The sequence below is a fragment of the Mytilus californianus genome, unplaced genomic scaffold (assembly GCF_021869535.1).
Source record: "Mytilus californianus isolate M0D057914Y unplaced genomic scaffold, xbMytCali1.0.p SCAF_10, whole genome shotgun sequence".
Taxonomy (NCBI): domain Eukaryota; kingdom Metazoa; phylum Mollusca; class Bivalvia; order Mytilida; family Mytilidae; genus Mytilus; species Mytilus californianus.
This window is the reverse complement of record NW_026262582.1, coordinates 1,993,077-2,011,794: the sequence shown is the minus strand read 5'-3', so window position 1 is coordinate 2,011,794 and position 18,718 is coordinate 1,993,077. Positions and strand designations below refer to the sequence as shown.

General features: G+C 31.7%; 1 protein-coding gene across 1 annotated transcript in view; it reads right to left on the bottom strand.

Annotated features, from left to right (window-relative positions):
• The window catches only part of LOC127718639 (uncharacterized), a 279,885-nt gene extending 262,841 nt beyond the window's left edge, over positions 1 to 17,044 (bottom strand). Inside the window, exons 1-4 of the mRNA XM_052224690.1 lie at positions 16,986 to 17,044; positions 15,070 to 15,123; positions 14,855 to 14,876; positions 12,389 to 12,646 (exon numbers count right to left, since the gene is read on the bottom strand). Coding sequence (XP_052080650.1) covers positions 12,389 to 12,646; positions 14,855 to 14,876; positions 15,070 to 15,123; positions 16,986 to 17,039 — 388 coding nt within the window. The 5' untranslated portion in view covers positions 17,040 to 17,044. The remainder of the gene's footprint in view (positions 1 to 12,388; positions 12,647 to 14,854; positions 14,877 to 15,069; positions 15,124 to 16,985) is intronic.
• Positions 17,045 to 18,718: the final 1,674 nt, after the last annotated feature.

Genomic DNA, 18,718 nt, shown 5'->3' with positions numbered 1-18,718 from the left:
AAGGCACTCAAATACATTCAATGATAAACAGTAACCTAGACTGGTTATTTTATTCATTCATAGAAAAGAGTTTGTGTACTAATTGATATTCTTCCTGAGAAATATTTTCATAGATACATATTTTCTCCAAAAATCAATTCTGAGCTGACAAAACTATGACAATTCAGCAATCATATCATATTTGGACAGACAAACTATGACAATTGAGCAATCATATCATATTTGGACAGACAAACTATGACAATTCAGCAATCATATCATATTTGGACAGACAAACTATGACAATTCAGCAATCATATCATATTTGGACAGACAAACTATGACAATTCAGCAATCATATCATATTTGGACAGACAAACTATGACAATTCAGCAATCATATCATATTTGGACAGACAAACTATGACAATTGAGCAATAAAATCATATTTGGACAGACAAACTATGACAATTCAGCAATCATATCATATATGGACAGACACATTAAGTCATTGTCAGGTTTAACTACTTTAGGAAGCTCACTCTTCCTTTTCAGTGAGTGCATTTGCATTTTAAGAAAAACAAGGCCACAAACTAATAGGAGTTTAGCATACAAGGACTCATTTGTTTCCGGGTAAAGTTTACGTGAGATTCTTGTAAAACAATGTGTTGCAATATGTTTTCAAAAGCGTATGCATTAAAAGACCGATATTCGACCAATTATAAATGTTGTTTATTCAAGACGAAAACAAGTGTAATACAGACTGCAAAGTTAATGTGTCTAACTGGTACTGACAATAAAAGAAGTATTTGTTCTTTAAACTTGCAGCCAACAATTCCATCAAGCAACAAATGTTGTCTATGTAGCAGAAAAGCGGAAGTTTTGTATTTGATTTTGTTGGACAGTGTCCATCTTAGATAGATTATAACTATTGAAGTATAGTTTAACATTGCTGATATACATTTTACCTTTATATTATACATGCATATGTACTTATAAGAGGCTTCTCGGAACAATTAACACATTCAGTTATGACAATAAACTGTATTTACTATTTCTATTGATAAAATGCTTCTTAGAACAATAAACACATTCAGTTTGGACAATAAACTATATCAATCATTTTACGGCCTTGTTTATTTTAGGAGTAACTTCAAGAAAATAAGCGAACTAGCAGAACAAAAAGATATAATAAAAATCAAAAACATGGTATACACTAAAATATATCAATGTTATGATATTACAAGACGTAAAAGTGATATTTCAAACAGAAAGAAGACTTTATTGATCAGTATACCATAAATGTTCAAACACGGTTAACCTAAATTACTGCTTTGTCACAAAGTATTAAATATGTATATTGATATAGTCAGATTTCTTTGAATTATCTATTTGAATTAACAGTTAAAATTGAATTATTAATGCTTTTCATCAAGTTAAATACTCTCTGAGAATTTCGCACTCGATTTTTACCCGGAGCAAACAGAAGAAAGTTATTTTATAACAGTCAAAACAAATCTGATAAAGTTTTCTCAACGATTTGTACATTTTTGCCAATGTTAATGAATGCACTTGCGATATTCCTCAAAGTTGGTTTCAAACTGTGCATTTTGCAAAACTCGAATCTCCATTCTTCTAAAATGTCCTTGTTCAGTCGTACCAAATCTCGTTCATTTTGCCTGTGGGTAATCTGCTCCCAGGTCTGAAACTCCATTCCAAGTTCTATCAGGAAGGTGAGTGAGTTATTTCCAACCAATGGAGCCAATCTGTCAATGTGTTTCTCTGTAAGTACCATATCCCACTTATCTGCTTCCTTTTCTGTGATGTTTAAAGATATTTGATTATTAGTCAAAATTAAAATGAGCATATTTTATCAAATATATGCAAATAAAGGATAACTGTTTATATAATTCTTTACTAATTAATGTTGTTGCAATACAAATTGTATGGACATTTTATAGACAATGCAGAACCTTATCCACTGATCTTTCATATATAGAAGTTTGTTACCAAATCAAAGGAGAATTACAACATGCAAATTTAATAATGATTTTCCTAGAACCTGTTTAAAAAACAAAATATTGAATTCAATTGAGTACAAGAGTGGACAAATGAAACATGTTAAATTACACCGTATGAATAAACTTGAATTTAGCCAATTAACGCAGAGAAAAAACGAGGGATTGCAATAATGATATACTTATCTATTACCATGTTCGTAAAGGTTAGGACAATACTGGAGTCTAATAACTTACCAAAATCACAAGCTGTAATACAAGGGGAAAATAGAAAGTTACTATTAGATGACTTTGACTGTCATCATCTACGAATTGTTTAGTTATTATGATAAATTAAGGCAGTACTAATTTGAAGAAACAAAACGGAAGTCCAATAAATGTGATCATAGAAATAAATGTTATGGTATTAGTTTACGGACAATTGAATGCAATGTACATGGTGTAATACCATAGCTATATTTTTTTTATATTTTATAGTTTATCATTGTCTGGTACATCGACAGGAAAGTGGTAGAACAAAGTAAGAAATCCGAAAACAAATAAACTAAAGGAATTGGACAAAGAAATTCTAACTAAATTTTGTGATTCATCAAAATGTGTTTACCTTGCAAAGTATGTGGATACTCTCTTGGCCACTTCCCTCCACTGCTTCTTTGATGTGCTTAAAAGTAACCACAATACTATCTCTGCATCGTCTCAAAACTTCAAAATTCCATTTCCTTGAATCTTCAGTTTCTAGAATGCTATCTATGTCATTGGTCGACAATCCTAATTTGATTGCTATTTCCCTGGCTTCATTTTTACTGAACAATAATGACATACGACGTAGGTGTAGATCTGATGGCGTCACTTTCAAAAAGTCGTCATTTGTAACTGGATTGGAAAGATTGTAAATTGTATAAATAACAACATTATTATCATAGAAAGTCATTTATACATAGCAATGTGTATTTTGAGACTCTCGATCAAATGATTGAATTGCGGTACTCTGAGAAAAACTGGGCCAGTGCAATACACAAAATGTCTTTTATATATAAATGACAAAACTTATATTATTCGCACTGCATTTAAAGGGTCAAGGTTCTTTCTTTATATATTCATTGAACATTGAGGTGGTAGGATATAGTAACGGGGTATTTTATAACCAGCATTAAACGGGTAATAATCAGAGAGTTCTAAATTTTATTTGTTTTTCTTAAATATTTTTTATTCGCGATAATGTTTCCAAATTCTACGTCATATCAGACAGAAAGAATTGTCATTATATAACTCTGTGTATAACAAAGGTGAGACGTAAATACAAACTACATAATTCTTTGTTACCGACTAAACATATAATACCTGGGCACCCTGGTTCACATTCTTCTTCATCCTTAGAAAAAAGAAACAATAGGTTAATTTGTGCTTTACATTACATCATATCACTCACATGATGATTTAAAACTTTAAATGTTATCAGTTAAAAAAGATATTCAATCAACTACTTTCCTTAATTGGCAATTGCAAATAGTTGGTCGTATTTTTTTTTGTATACCTCATTTTATTTCGAAACATATCATTTTACATAGATTTCGTTTTCTTTTCTTATTAATCTTCGGATTTTAAACAAACCATGAAAATCGCAATAGACGCACGATTAACATGTCACAAAAGGACTCTTATTTTGCTTATGTTTCTAGAATTTTCCTCATTTTGTAATTATAAACACAGGTTGTTCAAATTTTATTAATTGCACATATTTTGCATTCACAAAAGTCTATATTAAAAAAAAATCGAATATAAATGCGTTATGTTTAACCCATTCACGTGAAAGGGGACATTGAAAATATAGTTGATAAATTGAGTTATCGGAAAAAGATCCTTTAAAAACAAATAGTACGAATATGTATACCTTTCTTTTAATCCACAATGCCGTTATAAGCAATTTGTTTTGTTACTGGACTTTATGTGAAAAGTCTGAAACGAATACACATGTCATCAAATGCAACTTTCAAGTTTTGTGGAACAAATTGTATTTTCGTTTCAAATTTTTTTTTTCAAAACAAATTTGACCAGAAACACTTTTCAACTAATTTGTAAATACCTTTCTTGCAAACCACGATGTGATTGTGTGTATATTGTGTTCAATGCCATGATCAGGACATGTCCAGATTTTGTCAATGTTTGCTAGTCTTGTTAACGGTAGGATACATGGGTTATCCGGTGAGTTACAACATATGCTGGTGATAAAGGATGCATCAATGTTATGACTCTGGTCGCTACTTGTTTTGATATACAACTGACTGATTTTCTCCAAGGCAGATACTAAACATTCGTTTACACTGGACGCCATATCCCTCATTATAAGTGTGTTTGTTTCAGCATGAACAAGACGGACAACAATCCTCTCATCTTCACAGAGAATGTACATATCTACGGAAGGATCAACAGTGAAAACTCCTGACCTATGGAACAGCATGTCCCGTTTGGTCTCTCCATATGTCTTTACCGCCCAAACATACAGACAGTAACTGATGAATCTAAATGATAATGCTGGGGGTATCATCATGGAAGACGTTAGAAAGGCTATGGCAATATTTCGTTTAGTTATGTCAGTGGATTGAAGGTATCCAGAATCATCTACGGCTCGTACCATACTTGCGATATAATAAAAGTCAGCAGGTATGTGGTTGTGATCAGAACCATATCTCTTTGGTTCAACCAGTATATCAAGATGGGTCATGACATTTAATAGATAATCCTTGTCTTGGTAAAATGTTACATATTTCTTTCCCTTCCAAACGCCTTCTATTGCTTGTTTTGATACCACCCCTGTCTTTCCCATTGCATCCCATATTTCTTCTCTTTTCTTGTCCCCTTCACAAAATTGCCTATCTGTAACAATTGATTTAAATGCATCGATAAGAAGAGTGGGAGACAAAATGATACGGTCGTCCAATTTATGTTCATTGAAGTACAATAACTTGCCAATAGAATGTTGAAATTTCAGAAATACCTTCAATTCAGCTTCTGACAAAGGTCTAATTGGCTGCAATGAGTTTATTTTCTTTAGATGTTCAAGTGTAATTAGAGGGATGTTGCGTCTGATTAACGATGCAAATTCTAACTCTAACGGAATAAAGCACTTTGGAAGTGGTTCTCCCCATGTTGGTTGCCTCTCTGATTCCCTAATGATAGCAACTTTAATCTTCGCCATTTCTGGGTCATGTTTGTCTTTAGCGTTTACAAATATTTCATCATCAATCACCAATTGTTGCATCAATGGATTTTTGTGAAACATATTGTAGATTTCTCCAAATATGTCTTGTCGTCTTTGTTCAACTTCATTCTAAAAAAAGCATCAATATAATATGTTACCACCTATATTTATATTAATCAATAATTATAATATATTCATTAAACAATTAATTGAAGATATGTATGTTGCGTATATACCAAATAATTACATTGTTGCAATCAAACCATTGCTTGAGTTTACAAAGTTACATTCTGATTCAAATGACATATAAATGAAAACGTATTGCATCCTCTTTTTATTAGATTATAAGACATTATTCAAATCCAAACAGTCCATTATTTCAATTGTAGAAATGTACTACATCATACTTACAGCTGTTACCTGATCTTTGTGCGTTAAAACAACCATAATTTTAGGAAATCCATGAATACTTCCTTTACAGTATGTTACAATGGTGTTGATCCAGAATAGCAGATCATCTGTAATAATAAACAAAATACAAAAACAAAACTGTCAAATACATCAGGGGGAAGGTATTAAAACCATTTTCTACATAATATACTGTTTACTGTTTACTAAATACAATAATTGAGTGCTTATTCTTGCAATAATGGATGTTTTAGTTTACAAGCGTATTTTTTTTAACATATTAGGAATATTTTTTTATCTTCTTTACTATTGTTTCGTAACACTGTCTACTGAAAATTAATACCAGTTTATTAATACCTCTTGAGGTTTTATGTCCACTCTTTCCTGGAAGGTACTGTTCATACGGACAAGGATCATTTTTCGGCATTGATTTATAGCTTCCGTTACTTTAAATTTCAATGACAAACAATTTTGATACTAGTACATGAAACCTGAAAAAAGTCATGTTAAGAGATGAAGATAACTTGTGTTTTTTGCTTTTACAGCTATATCTTTTACGACAAAAAGATGATTTCAGCTTCCCCAAAGAAGGAAAATAACAAAAATACCGAACTCTAAGACAATTCTTAGGACAATTCAAAATTGAAAATCCCTTACCAAATGACAAAATAAAAAAGCCCAAACACATAAACCAATGAAAAATAACTGTCATATATTTGACTTGGTACAGACATTTTCTTATCTAGGACATTATGGAATAAACCTAGTTTGATAGCTAGTCTCTCTTGCATACGACAGTCACGTAGCATCCATTATATTGACAACAATGTGTTGGCAATTGTGAACTTTCCACTTCAAAATTGAACATTCTAGCGTCGCCTGTATGGATAATACTGTAAACCAATTTATTTTCGCGGATACTTTATTTCGCGTTTAGCCCTTTCTAGTCCATTTCGCGACGTTTTAATTTCGCGATTTTCTAATTTACTTACTATAGTTTAATAAGGAAAGGTATGTTTATACCTATTCGCGTTATTTTTCTTCTCGCAAAAGTCGTGAAAATAAATCGCTCGCGAAAATTTGTTGGTTTACAGTATATCGCCAATTAAAACACCTCTACCAGCAGAGCATTTGCCTTATTGTTGTAAATTTTCATCAGCGATGCAAGGATAATAATGAAATACACAAGACGCTGGTCTCGTCTATAGAAACTCATCAGTGGCTCTCAAAATTGAAAACCCGCATGGCCAACCTCATGCAAAATTGAAAAGCATTAACAGCCAACATAAGAAAAATCAAAATATGTTGGACCATATCGTCTGCTTAAATTTTCAAATATAATGAATTCAATTTGTTATTCATCAGATAGATTTGAATAGCGTTCAAAAAGAAATCAAGGACATAACCATAAGTATTGATATATTATGGGTGAATGTAATTATTGCAACTGATTAACCAGATTTCTTTTGTCATGAAAACAGAACTGCTTTACACAAATTGATATAGTTAATTGACATCTTTTTAACAAGTTGAAATCAATTCAAAATAAAAATAATAAATTAAACTTCGGTGTTTCATTCGATTTCAAGCATTATAAAGCAATTTTACATTATAAGCATGGTCTATCGATTTAACAAAGTAAAGTTATATTTGAAACATACCTAATAATGTATAAATATTATATTTATTACCGCCAAGACTACACTCAAATTTGCTGATAATATACTAGAGATGACAGTTTTAAAGCTTTAGGGGCCTCGGTGGCCGAGTGGTATAAGTAGTTACTACTGTAATCACTGGCCAGTCAACAATGAGGTTGTGAGTTCGAACCCCCTCTCGTGCGGGTGCACTCAACTCTAATCTTAATTGACTAGGATTGTCAGCTTTCCTATCGATGTTTGATGGTTTTCTCCGGGCACTCCGGCTTCCTCCAGCAATAAAAACTGGCCTCCACGAAATAGCCCAAAAGCGGTGCGTAAAATCTGCGTTAAAATACAGAAAATCAAAATCAAAACTTAAGCTTTAAAACTGGTTCTCTGTAACTATTTTAACTCTTACATAGGGAGTGTGGCACACATGGTCATCAATTTTCTTCAAACTTCACACACTTACTAGTCTTGATTAAACAAACAAAAAATGGCAAAATTTTGGGTACCATGCATATCGGTTGCCATAGCAACCGATGACCAGTTTTACCTGTTCTGGATATTTATGATTTTAGCTGAAAAAGGCTTTTTTTTCAACATAATTTTTCATATTAAAAAAATAAGAGAAAGAATATTTTTTTATGATTTTATTAAATATATGCATTTTATTAAATGTAATTTAATAACTGATGTTTTCATATCAATTTTCAATAATAACCGATTACACTCCGCTTTTTATGTGGTTTGCATTAGGTTAAAAATACCCTTTCGAGGTCATCTTTAAATGCTCACCAAATTTTTTGGCGGACACCTGAGTAAACCATGAATTCATAAATACCATAGTCTTATCTTATCAAGGACGCAAAAAAGTCATGGGGAATTCTGCGGTCAGAAAAAATGAATAAATATACAATATGTAGAAATTATTGTAATCATCAAAGTTTTAAACATATTCATATATAACAGTATTAAAGTTTAAACTGTGTTGCTATGGAAACAATTTCATGATGATACACAAATTTAAAACAATTTTGAGAAAGTTTCAGTTACTTTCTTAAATGTGCACAAAAGTAGGAAAACTAAAACACTTATCACGTTTCATTGTATACACACATGTGTGTATATAAATAAGATTGCTAGTATAGTATATCGATAATGGTGTTACCACTTGAAGGAAACAAACACAATTTCTCTAATCTAGATAAAAGTGCTGATTATGAAGAAATTTCAGTCTGTTTTCATGATCATGAAAACTGTAACCAGAAAAACAATAACTCGATCTAGAAAAAACAAATAAAATCATTTAAAAAATTATGTATATTCAATTGTGCAACATTTGCCATTGAATTCGTTGCCATGGAAACAAGCAGTCCATTTTCAAAATTACTGATGAGTGCTGATTTTTACAAATTCGTTTTAATAAACTTCGATACATATAGCAATGAATGTATACAATGTTGATTACATTATGCAGGTTTTCTTGTATTTGAGAAATATTAATAATATTCCAGGCATTATTAGTGATAGTGTTGCAATATAAACAACACATTACATGCATAAACATGGAAAACGCTTTAAAATAGACCAAATCTCTCATACGAAAACTCTCTTCTGTAAGTTTTCAATCTAATGCAGTGTCAAAGAACGATGGTTTTTACAAGTCAGTCCATCAACTATAATTATTCAAATGCTGTAGTGAAGATTAAAGATCAAAGTGCCACTTGGTGTTGACAGTTTGGAATTATAGCTTTTAGCTTCTAACTATTTATACATATTATTAAGAAGATACAATCAGAAAATTGAATTGACAGTTCAAGAAAGGCCAAGCTTAAAATTGTTTGTGTGAGGCACAGAAATAAATACTTTTCACAAATGAAAAACATCAATATCGTTGGGTTTCTTTTTTTTTTTTTGGGGGGGGGGGGGGGGGGGGGGGGTGGAGGGGGGAGGGGAGGGTAAGATTTTGTTAAAACATCTAGACAATTTTCATATAAGGGGTCCCACTGACTGCCTCAAGAGAAAGCCCGCTACATATATGCTTCAGTGATTCCATATGTAATCAACAAAATCTTTCTAATGAAAAGATAAGGTAGGCTCAGGGTCCCTTGGAACTGACAAAAGTAGCACTATCTTAACATTAGTAATAGGTATTGGATTATTGAAATTTGAGAAAATAACGATTATCTTTATGGATTTTTAGCAGCAAATTAAAAAATATTGACAATATGATAACTTTACACAGGGTAACGTTAAAATAATTATATATGTATAAAGAATTATATACATGTACATATAATTTGATTTTCACTGAAAGCCCTTTACAGAAAGGTGTTTCTCCAAGTTAGCATATTGTCTTTCTTTTAACAAAAAAAAATAGATTTTACTATGAAACAGGACTCAATGTTTATAACATATTATACATGTGACTTTTTGTCCGTGTCTTTTGTCTGTGACTTTTTGTTTGTGACTTTCTGTCCTACTATCTGACGACAGTTATTATAACCAGGAAAAATGACTATAAACCTATTTATATGTAAAAGGCTTTGCATCAAAATCATAGAAACACTTAGTTTCAACCATTAATTTTATCTTTTAACAAAAAAAGTTTAGATTTTACTTTGAACAGGACTCAATGTTTAGATTGAACCATTAATTTTATCAAATAAGAAAATATAAAATGATTTTCAAACATATTAGCAAACGATAAATGTATTGACTTTCGGGAACATAAAAACTAAGACAAGGTTCTGGCATGCCTCAAGTTAAATCCGCGATTATGTTTACTTATATTTTATGAAAATATTTTAAACTACCAAGATATCGTACGTACATGGGCTCGGGCATACCTTAAGTTGGACGTAGAAATAATTATTTACTGTTAAGAAAATATTAAAAAACAAACAATATTGGATTTATCAACGTACATGTATTTATGACCAATTCTCACCTTATGTATGTTACTTTATATTTGTGATCAAACGTGTCAAATTATAACCCGGTAATATACAACATAATTTACAACACAGTAACATACAATATACTACTCAATACTATAAATAGTTTAAATAATCCCGTGCTCGTCACAGTACCCTAAAATGTTTTCCCCAGTTTTTTTTTATTATTTGATAAAGACTTTACCATTCAATCTTAATGTTGTTTTTGTTAATAAAGTTTAAGCAAATCCTATTAGATATAAATAAGTATTAGGTAGTACAACAATCAGGACACAGTCAACGTTGGTCAGGTCAAGTTTTTTTACCCAAAAACATATATTTTTCCTGGTTTTTTTTAATAATATAAAATAACACAGAAAGTTTCATCGGTAAGGTCTTTGCAGTCGTTGGTCAGGTTATTGTCAACGTTAGAAAGGTAACTTTTTCGGATTTTTTTGATATTTTTTTCCTATACTTATATATTGAATGATAAAATTTTATTATTATTTCAAATTTAACATGAATCTTTTAAGAAATAAAAAATGTTATTAGCATTTTCATTTGGTCCTGTCATTGTCAGCGTTGGTCAGGTCAAGTTTTATGAAGATTTAAAAAGTTTACAGTATTTATTCTTATATTTATGTATTAAATGGTCTAAATTTATTACAATTCAAATTGACATGAATCCTTTGAGAAATAAAAAAAGTTATTAAAAAATTAATTTCACATGTTTCTAGGTAGATTCCCTATAACTTTTTTTGATTTTTGATAAAAACAAGTATGAAATTAATTGTTTTTATGTTTCTTTTTAATAGATGTAGCCGCATAATTTTAAAGCACTACACCAAATATTGTATCTTTCTCAAAAATCCCAACTTTCTCCGCTGTTACCATGGTAACCAACCAATATATATATCGGTTGGCATTATTTTTTCTGACTAGGCTAATAGGATCTACATATATCAGCCAATTTTCAGAAAGATCGGTGACTATGTGTGCCGAAAAAGTTTAAGTGGTTACAGAGAATGAGTATTTATATGCATTTAGACATTTTTAACAAGTCGAACTGCATATTAAAAGCAAGTACCAAGCTTTACAATTACTATGCAAATTAAGTAATCATCACTATTGCTCAAATTTATATGAAGTGTAATGCAGTTTTCAAAACTTTCCATTGATATATTTTATGAATGAATATTTTCAATATATTCGTCAACTGCACCTTACACTAAAAGGAATCAGTTTAAAAAGGTATATGGACAACACGCACACCTGAGTGGCCAAGACTGATTATTTCAAATACATGACAATATTTTACTGTTAATCACACAATTATGAAAAAAGATGTAAATCTATGTCAAAAATCCTCTATTACTCTTACACTTATATTACCATTTAGAGGTAAGGATGCATAGTAGGCAACGCCGATGATATAAAGAATGTAAATATTGAAATACACAGTAATCGAGATTTTGTGCTGAACTACATCACCGTCTTATTTCAGAACATTTCAGAACTTGCCTTGACAGAACTTTTCCCGCATAAGATTTATAACTGAAACAAACATGTCCACTAGACTTGCTTTGGTCGTTGTAATATCATTAGTGGTACTTTCTGAACCAGATGCGCATTTTGACAACACATGTGTCGCAATTTAAGCTCGGAGATAAATTTTTTGAAAATCCAAAAATCCCACCTGCATTTAACATTTAAGGGCTAATAAAACCAACAAAGCACAACATATGACCATAGCTGTGCAATGCATCAACGCTCCAAAGTTTTGTAACACACAATTTTAATAATACAAAATGAGCATTTAATGCAAGTACTGCAGTACTTTTTTAGGCTGTTGATACTCGGTGACTTACAGTACACATGCAGTGGTATCGACCAAGTAGAAGAAATACCATTAACAATACCAAATGTACCTCTACTAAATAAGGTTTTTGACAATGAATGTCTCTCGTTATGCTCGGGGCCGAAATATTTCAAAATATAGATAAAAAAAAAAGTAAAGCCGGTTAAGCCAAAAAAGGACAAACAATATAGCTAAAGCTCGGAATGGAACCAAATATTTCTATGAGGAGCATGCATTCCTTAAATTCAAGTAGTTTTAATATTGTTTTAACCGTAATTTGTAACAATTCAATGTCAGTATTGCCTATCCAGCACCAAAGTTATGGCTGTTGGGCTATGTAGGTCTTACCTTGCTGTCCTCCAAGCCATTCCTTCGTTTCACGGTCAAAATAGGAAAGGCCGTTGTATAATTCTATTCCATCAGTTGACTTTCTGAATCTAGTTGGAGATTTACCGACAAGATGTCTGGCAATAGTTGTCTTCCCTGTACCCTGTTCTCCAGCTAACATTACTCTTGACTCAAAATGAAGATAACTTTCTTCTCCCAATAAACTGGAAAAAACTTGCGCTGATTTTTTATCCAATTTCTTAACTTCAATTGGAAGACCTGAAAATTCGAATAATCACTGTAATATTCAAATTCTACAGAGTAGTGTAGTAGTACGGTTTATCGTTTATCATATAGTTAACCATTATATTGAGTGCGTTGTATCTGATTATATTTTTTGTACGTTTGCTCTTCTTTTCCTGAGTTATATATATATTCGAAACGTGTCACTATAAAGTCACTACATATCAAAACATGTCTATGTGCTAAAGAGCTTCAAATCGTTTTTTTTTATAAGAACGCCCATTCGGGTCCACTATAAAATAAACACCCAACTTTGAAAGTGTCCAGTCTCCCAATCGTGTCAGATTTCCGGAAATGTTGCAAAACATAAAGACATACAAATCAAAATGCTCAAGCTGAAGGTCAATTCGTCATCTGTAATACATTTCATATACGTATACTATCAATTTAAAACCGCGTCCACCATTTTTCAAACGAGATTCGAAATTACATAATGTTGATTAATATAAACATTGGTTATTGCTCTTTCATTGATGTATACTTCTTTTACTATTTTAGCTGTTGTTCTTGAAATTAAAAATATTGTTAATAAGGCCTTTTTCGACCGGCTTTACAATCCTTGCCCATTTAGGGCTTCCGATTAGCTGTGCAGGATGTACAAGTCGTAGTGCTAATTTAAGTATACACCAAGACCAAATACGTACAGATACACACAAACTTCACAAGGGATGACAGTACGTACTAGCACTTGATGTTTGAGTAGATCCTGATTTACTTCTGGAATCCTTCTTGTTGTTCATGGCAAGCAAAATTATCGACTAAAGTCGGTTCCGGTCACAATGTGGACATTAATTCCGATACCTCGTGTTAGGAATGTGCCCTTATCTCATGCACATCAAAAACCCTTGCACCAATTGTATGTATGGCCAGGAGGCAGATTGTTGTAAGTCAAAACGTCTCTCTATCCTATATACCCTCATTTGAAAACTACCTCATTTCGAAATGGATAAGGGAGTAAGTAGAAAGAGTGTCATCACAAAATCTTAAAAATATTTATATTCAATTCCCGAGTCCCGATAAGGTAAATCCTATTTTCCCGCAAACAATAAAGTCCCAATCCCGACGTGCCGAAAATTTCCTTCAACCCCTCATTATATAACCTACCTGTTGTATTAATTGTGAATATGATCTCGTCCTTTTCTTATCTTAAACACAATTCCAACCTTGAGAACGATGGAATATGTTTTTTGTTTATATGTTTTCACCTTTTTTAAGACCTTTATGTGTAAACTGAGTTTTTTTCATACACTCCACATTTTAACGATCATTATAGATACTCCCTAAACTATAAACGTTCTATTGAACCGAATTCAGAAAAAAAACCGGTACTTATGTAAATCAATCTTCGCTTTTGGTGAATGATTTCATCATATATACCATGCTAAAACTTTATTGCGCCATACGTGTACTACGTCTACAAAGGACTAAAAGACTCACTCGCTCGAATAAAAAAAGTTAAAGAGGCAACATAAGGTAAGAAGTTAGAGAACATTGAGGTCTTTACATTTGGAAAGGTCTTGCAAAATACAGCGACGATAGTCTTGTTCTGGGGTACAATTCATTAGCATTTAGTTTATAATTATGAAAAATGTACATAAAAAGTACATTCTGCAGACGACCTTCAAGGTCTTCACAATCAAACTACTACTTGACAAGATGACGAGATCCTTTCACTAGCTGACACCACAGACAGTGCTGATTACTGAGCTGGTGATACTTTCCGGGTGGAACTTCTGTCAACAGAAATATTGACCGATTGGTCGTAAATAAACTGATTATAGAAAAAAATTACGCCAGACGCGCAATACGTCTGCAAAAGACTCATTATTGACGCTCGATTCCAAAATTTGTTTTAATGTCCCTGAAACAAATGTATCATTATGCATTGAAAAAAACTAAGAGAAAAAGTTAATATATCAATAAAATCATCACAGATACCGGGATTAAAATTTTGTATTTGAGCCAGACGCGCGTTTCGTCTACAACAGATTTTTCAGTTACACTCGAATAAAAAAAAGTAAAAAATACATAATAAAGTACAACGTTGAAGAGCATAGAGAAACAAAAACTCTCAAAAGTTTTGAAAAAATTTTCATTGTGCAAACAAATACAAATAATGAATAAAAAGTTGTTCCTTATTCAAAACAAATTAGTCAATAAAAACTATAGGTAAAACAAACTAACCAGGGAGGCGTGCTTCATATTTCTGCAAAAGAAAATAATGTCTATCTGTGCGTCTTACGTCTAAAGCATTGCATTTTCCTATATGTTTATATACTTAACAAATATATTTTCAGAACTTAAATTGATTCTTTAACAGACATTATTAACTTGTATCAATATTTAAAAAGAATATAATTGAAAATACTAATTACAAGTATATATAATTCATACATTACCTTAAATAACTGTCTTATTTCCAGGTTATAGGTTAGCTCGATTGGCTTCTTTCCCTGTATCACACAAAATAGTTGTATTTGTATAAAAAAAAAAAGATAACACAGACTTAATTGGTTATCAAAGGTACCAGGTTTAAAATGTAATACGCCAGACGAGCGTTTTGTCTACATAAGACTTATCAGTGACGCTCAGATCAAAAAAGTTATAAAGCCAAACAAGTACAAAGTTCAAGAGTGTTGAGGACCCAAAATTCCAAAAAGCTGTACCAAATACGGCGAAGGTAATCTATGTCACACATTTTTCATATATGTGATGTGGTCAATTATAATGTTGACTGAAGACGACAAACACATCGGTGTCCATTCGTGTAAAGCGACAACTAGCGAGTGATTAAGATGTCTTCAGACCTGTTTATTCAGAATTTGTAAGTTTTGTCAAATAATGTTTATTAATGATTAAAAACATTTGATGATATTTCTTCTTTTGTGTTTTTATTGGTTAAGTATATCTTATGGATTAAAGACGCATTCTTCTGACCAATCATTTTGACATAATCAAAATATTTAGAAATTGTTATTAGCTAGCAACACGAAAATTATTTGATATAGACTTCATGTTGTTTTTGTAATACGTCTTAATCTTAAACCGTATACTCATTTTTGTTTTTAATTTGGTAGTTTAGGAGTAACATGCTTTTGTTGTAAAGACATACAAATATAACTAAATTTGTCTTCCTTTACATTTATGCACACTTATGTTCCAACGTCCCGTCTTTGTTTATATTTTTGCATTACGAACGGTGATGTGTTTGACAATTTATGACCTCTTTACATTATATCCTTTGTCGTTGAAGCTTTTGATTTTGCTATTTGATAAGAGAATTTCTGTTTGAATTTTCCTTGGAGTACAATTTTCTTGTTATTTCACCTTTTTCGTCGTTGAATGTTCATTGTTTTTGTTTTTGTGATTGTTTTCTACACAGCCCAAGCCGTTGGTTTTTTCGTTTGAATTGTTTTACATTTTTTCTTGTCGGTGCCTTTCGTAGCTGACTTTACTGTAATGATTTTTTCTCGTCGTTGATGGCACTACGGTGACATATACTACTCCTTGTTATTTTTCTTTAACGTAAACGTTTGTGATTGGCAATCATACCACCTCGATAGTATTGGGACAATTAAAAAAAATTAATACCATAATTAATACATGGGCAAATAATCAATTGTTTTTACATTGATGCTCCCATCCTGTTTTGCCATTTTTACTTTAATGTATTGACTGTTTTAATGGAGGTGATTAAAAACAAAAACTCACAATTAAAAAACGTAATTCAAAAACAAAAGAGACATCTATGTGCCAAAAAAAAAAAAATACCGATAGGAAAACACTTCAAAAACGCTACTGAAGTTTAGTCATTGTGATATAAATTTATATCAATATTTCTAGAAAAATTTCACTCAAAAAATGTCCTCAGAGGAAGTTTTCTTCTACAAATTCTTATTTACACAAACACGTCCTTCCAATGTTGTCATTTTTTTTTCTAAATTGACAATTGTCTGATAACCATGGTGACTGATAAAAGTTTCATACCCCGTCATCGCATTTCTAAACTCTTTCAGCAGGCAGTCTGACAAAAAGTTGTCATATGTTGCATTAATTATTTAAACCAATAAATTGTGCAATTTGATATCTTCTCTTAAATGTTAGAACAACATTTGGGGTTTGTTCTGTTATTGTTAGTTAGTTCTATTGCCTTAAATGACAGACTATAGATCACAAAATATATCAACACCATACCTGAATACACCGATTAATTTACTCGGAAGTAACATTACCTGTTTTACTTAATATATCTTATAATCAATTACAGCAATTTATGTTTTAGAAATGACAAAAGTACACCTTTGCTGGAACTTACTTCATTATTTCGCTTGTTTGGATCACATTCTCTGTCTAATAAAAGAGTTACCATCGCCTCGTCACCGTTATATTTGGCAGCTACATGTAATGCAGTATTTCCATCCTTGAAAAAAGGAAAACATCAAATATTAAAGTCAATAACTATGTTTTAGTAAAAATCATATGCATACGTAATTTTGAAACAGATATATTCTCCATGTAAGAAATTAAATAATTGTGGTATTTTTCACACATTGATGATGATTGTTTGTATATTACTATTAATTTAAGACAAATCAAGTCTCTGGATAAGAACTTATCTATATTGCTTTAATTTGAATATTTCATTCTAAGCTTTCGTACAGGGTAACTGTAAGAAGAAGCCCTGTGATCACACTGTATTTAACACATATAGAGATTCTGTTACAGTCAGATGACCCTCTTTTCCTTACCTGCAAAAGCGAGATTTACCCCTGCACGAGTTGGTTCCGGGAACAAACTTTTGTATTTACTGCATCTGACTTGAGATTGAATGTATTGGTCAACACGAATAAGAAAAAAGAACAACACTGATATACTTTGTATTAGTACATTTGAGAAGACATTTCTCTCTTTGGAAGCTTTCATGGTTCATTTGTTGTGTTGTGTTGAACTGACATATGGCTTTTGAAGAAGGCTCCCTTACAATTTATTTTACAGGTGAAGCCATCAGTAAAGTTCAGATTATTATTTTGAAAAGCTAAGACTGGTAGGCTGGTTATTTTCTGAATTATTAAAAAAATAGCAAACTGCTACCGTTTGGTACATTCAATTATGTAACCATTTATAAATTTTGTTACCTTTTTTACATTTTCAGCCCTTCCTTTTATTAATTTGTATATCATACAGAGGTGGTATTTGCTGATGGTTTTGCAACATTTGTGATTCGTGATTTCCAACAGGATATACTTCAAGCCCATTTGTAAATTACACAAATGCCTATGCGTAATTGTCAAATATCTATTGTGCACACACAGACAGGGATACATGTTTAATCATAACTAAGACAAAATAACACCCTGAAATATGATAATGTATTAAGGCTCTCTACACAAAAAACAACATATGTATAACGGGTGCTGTTGACAAACAAAAAACAAACGTACAACGGGTATTCTGGATTAAATACGAACCAACGTAAAGTGGATTTGATTGATTGTTGGTGTTGTAACGCCACTTTTAAGCACCACTTTTGGGCTATTTCGTGGCGGCCAGTTTTTATCGGTGGAGGAAGCTGGAGTGCCCGGAGAAAACCACCGACCTTCGATAGGAAAACTGACAATCCTAGTCAATTAAGATTGGAGTCGAGTGCACCCGCAACTCGAACTCACTACCTCAGTGTTGACTGGCTAGTGATTACAGTAGTAGAACTACTTAGACCACTTGGCCAACGAGGCACCACGTAAAGTGGATGTTGTAGATCACAAAAACATACGTATATCGTAGATTGGTAGTTATACATTGCACAAATGAATGTATAACGTCAATAAACGTTTTACATAATTTAATTTTTTTTTCTTTTAATTATGCATCATATTTTATTGATAATTTTGATATTTGTTAGTTGGATACAAAAAAAAATATCGGTACCTTATCCCAGCCTCGTTAACCATAAGAAGTATATAATATATAACAATCTAGTTAGTATTTATAAGTTAACATATTTCTGAAATATATACAGTTCTAAATTATAATATAACCGAGTGATACATA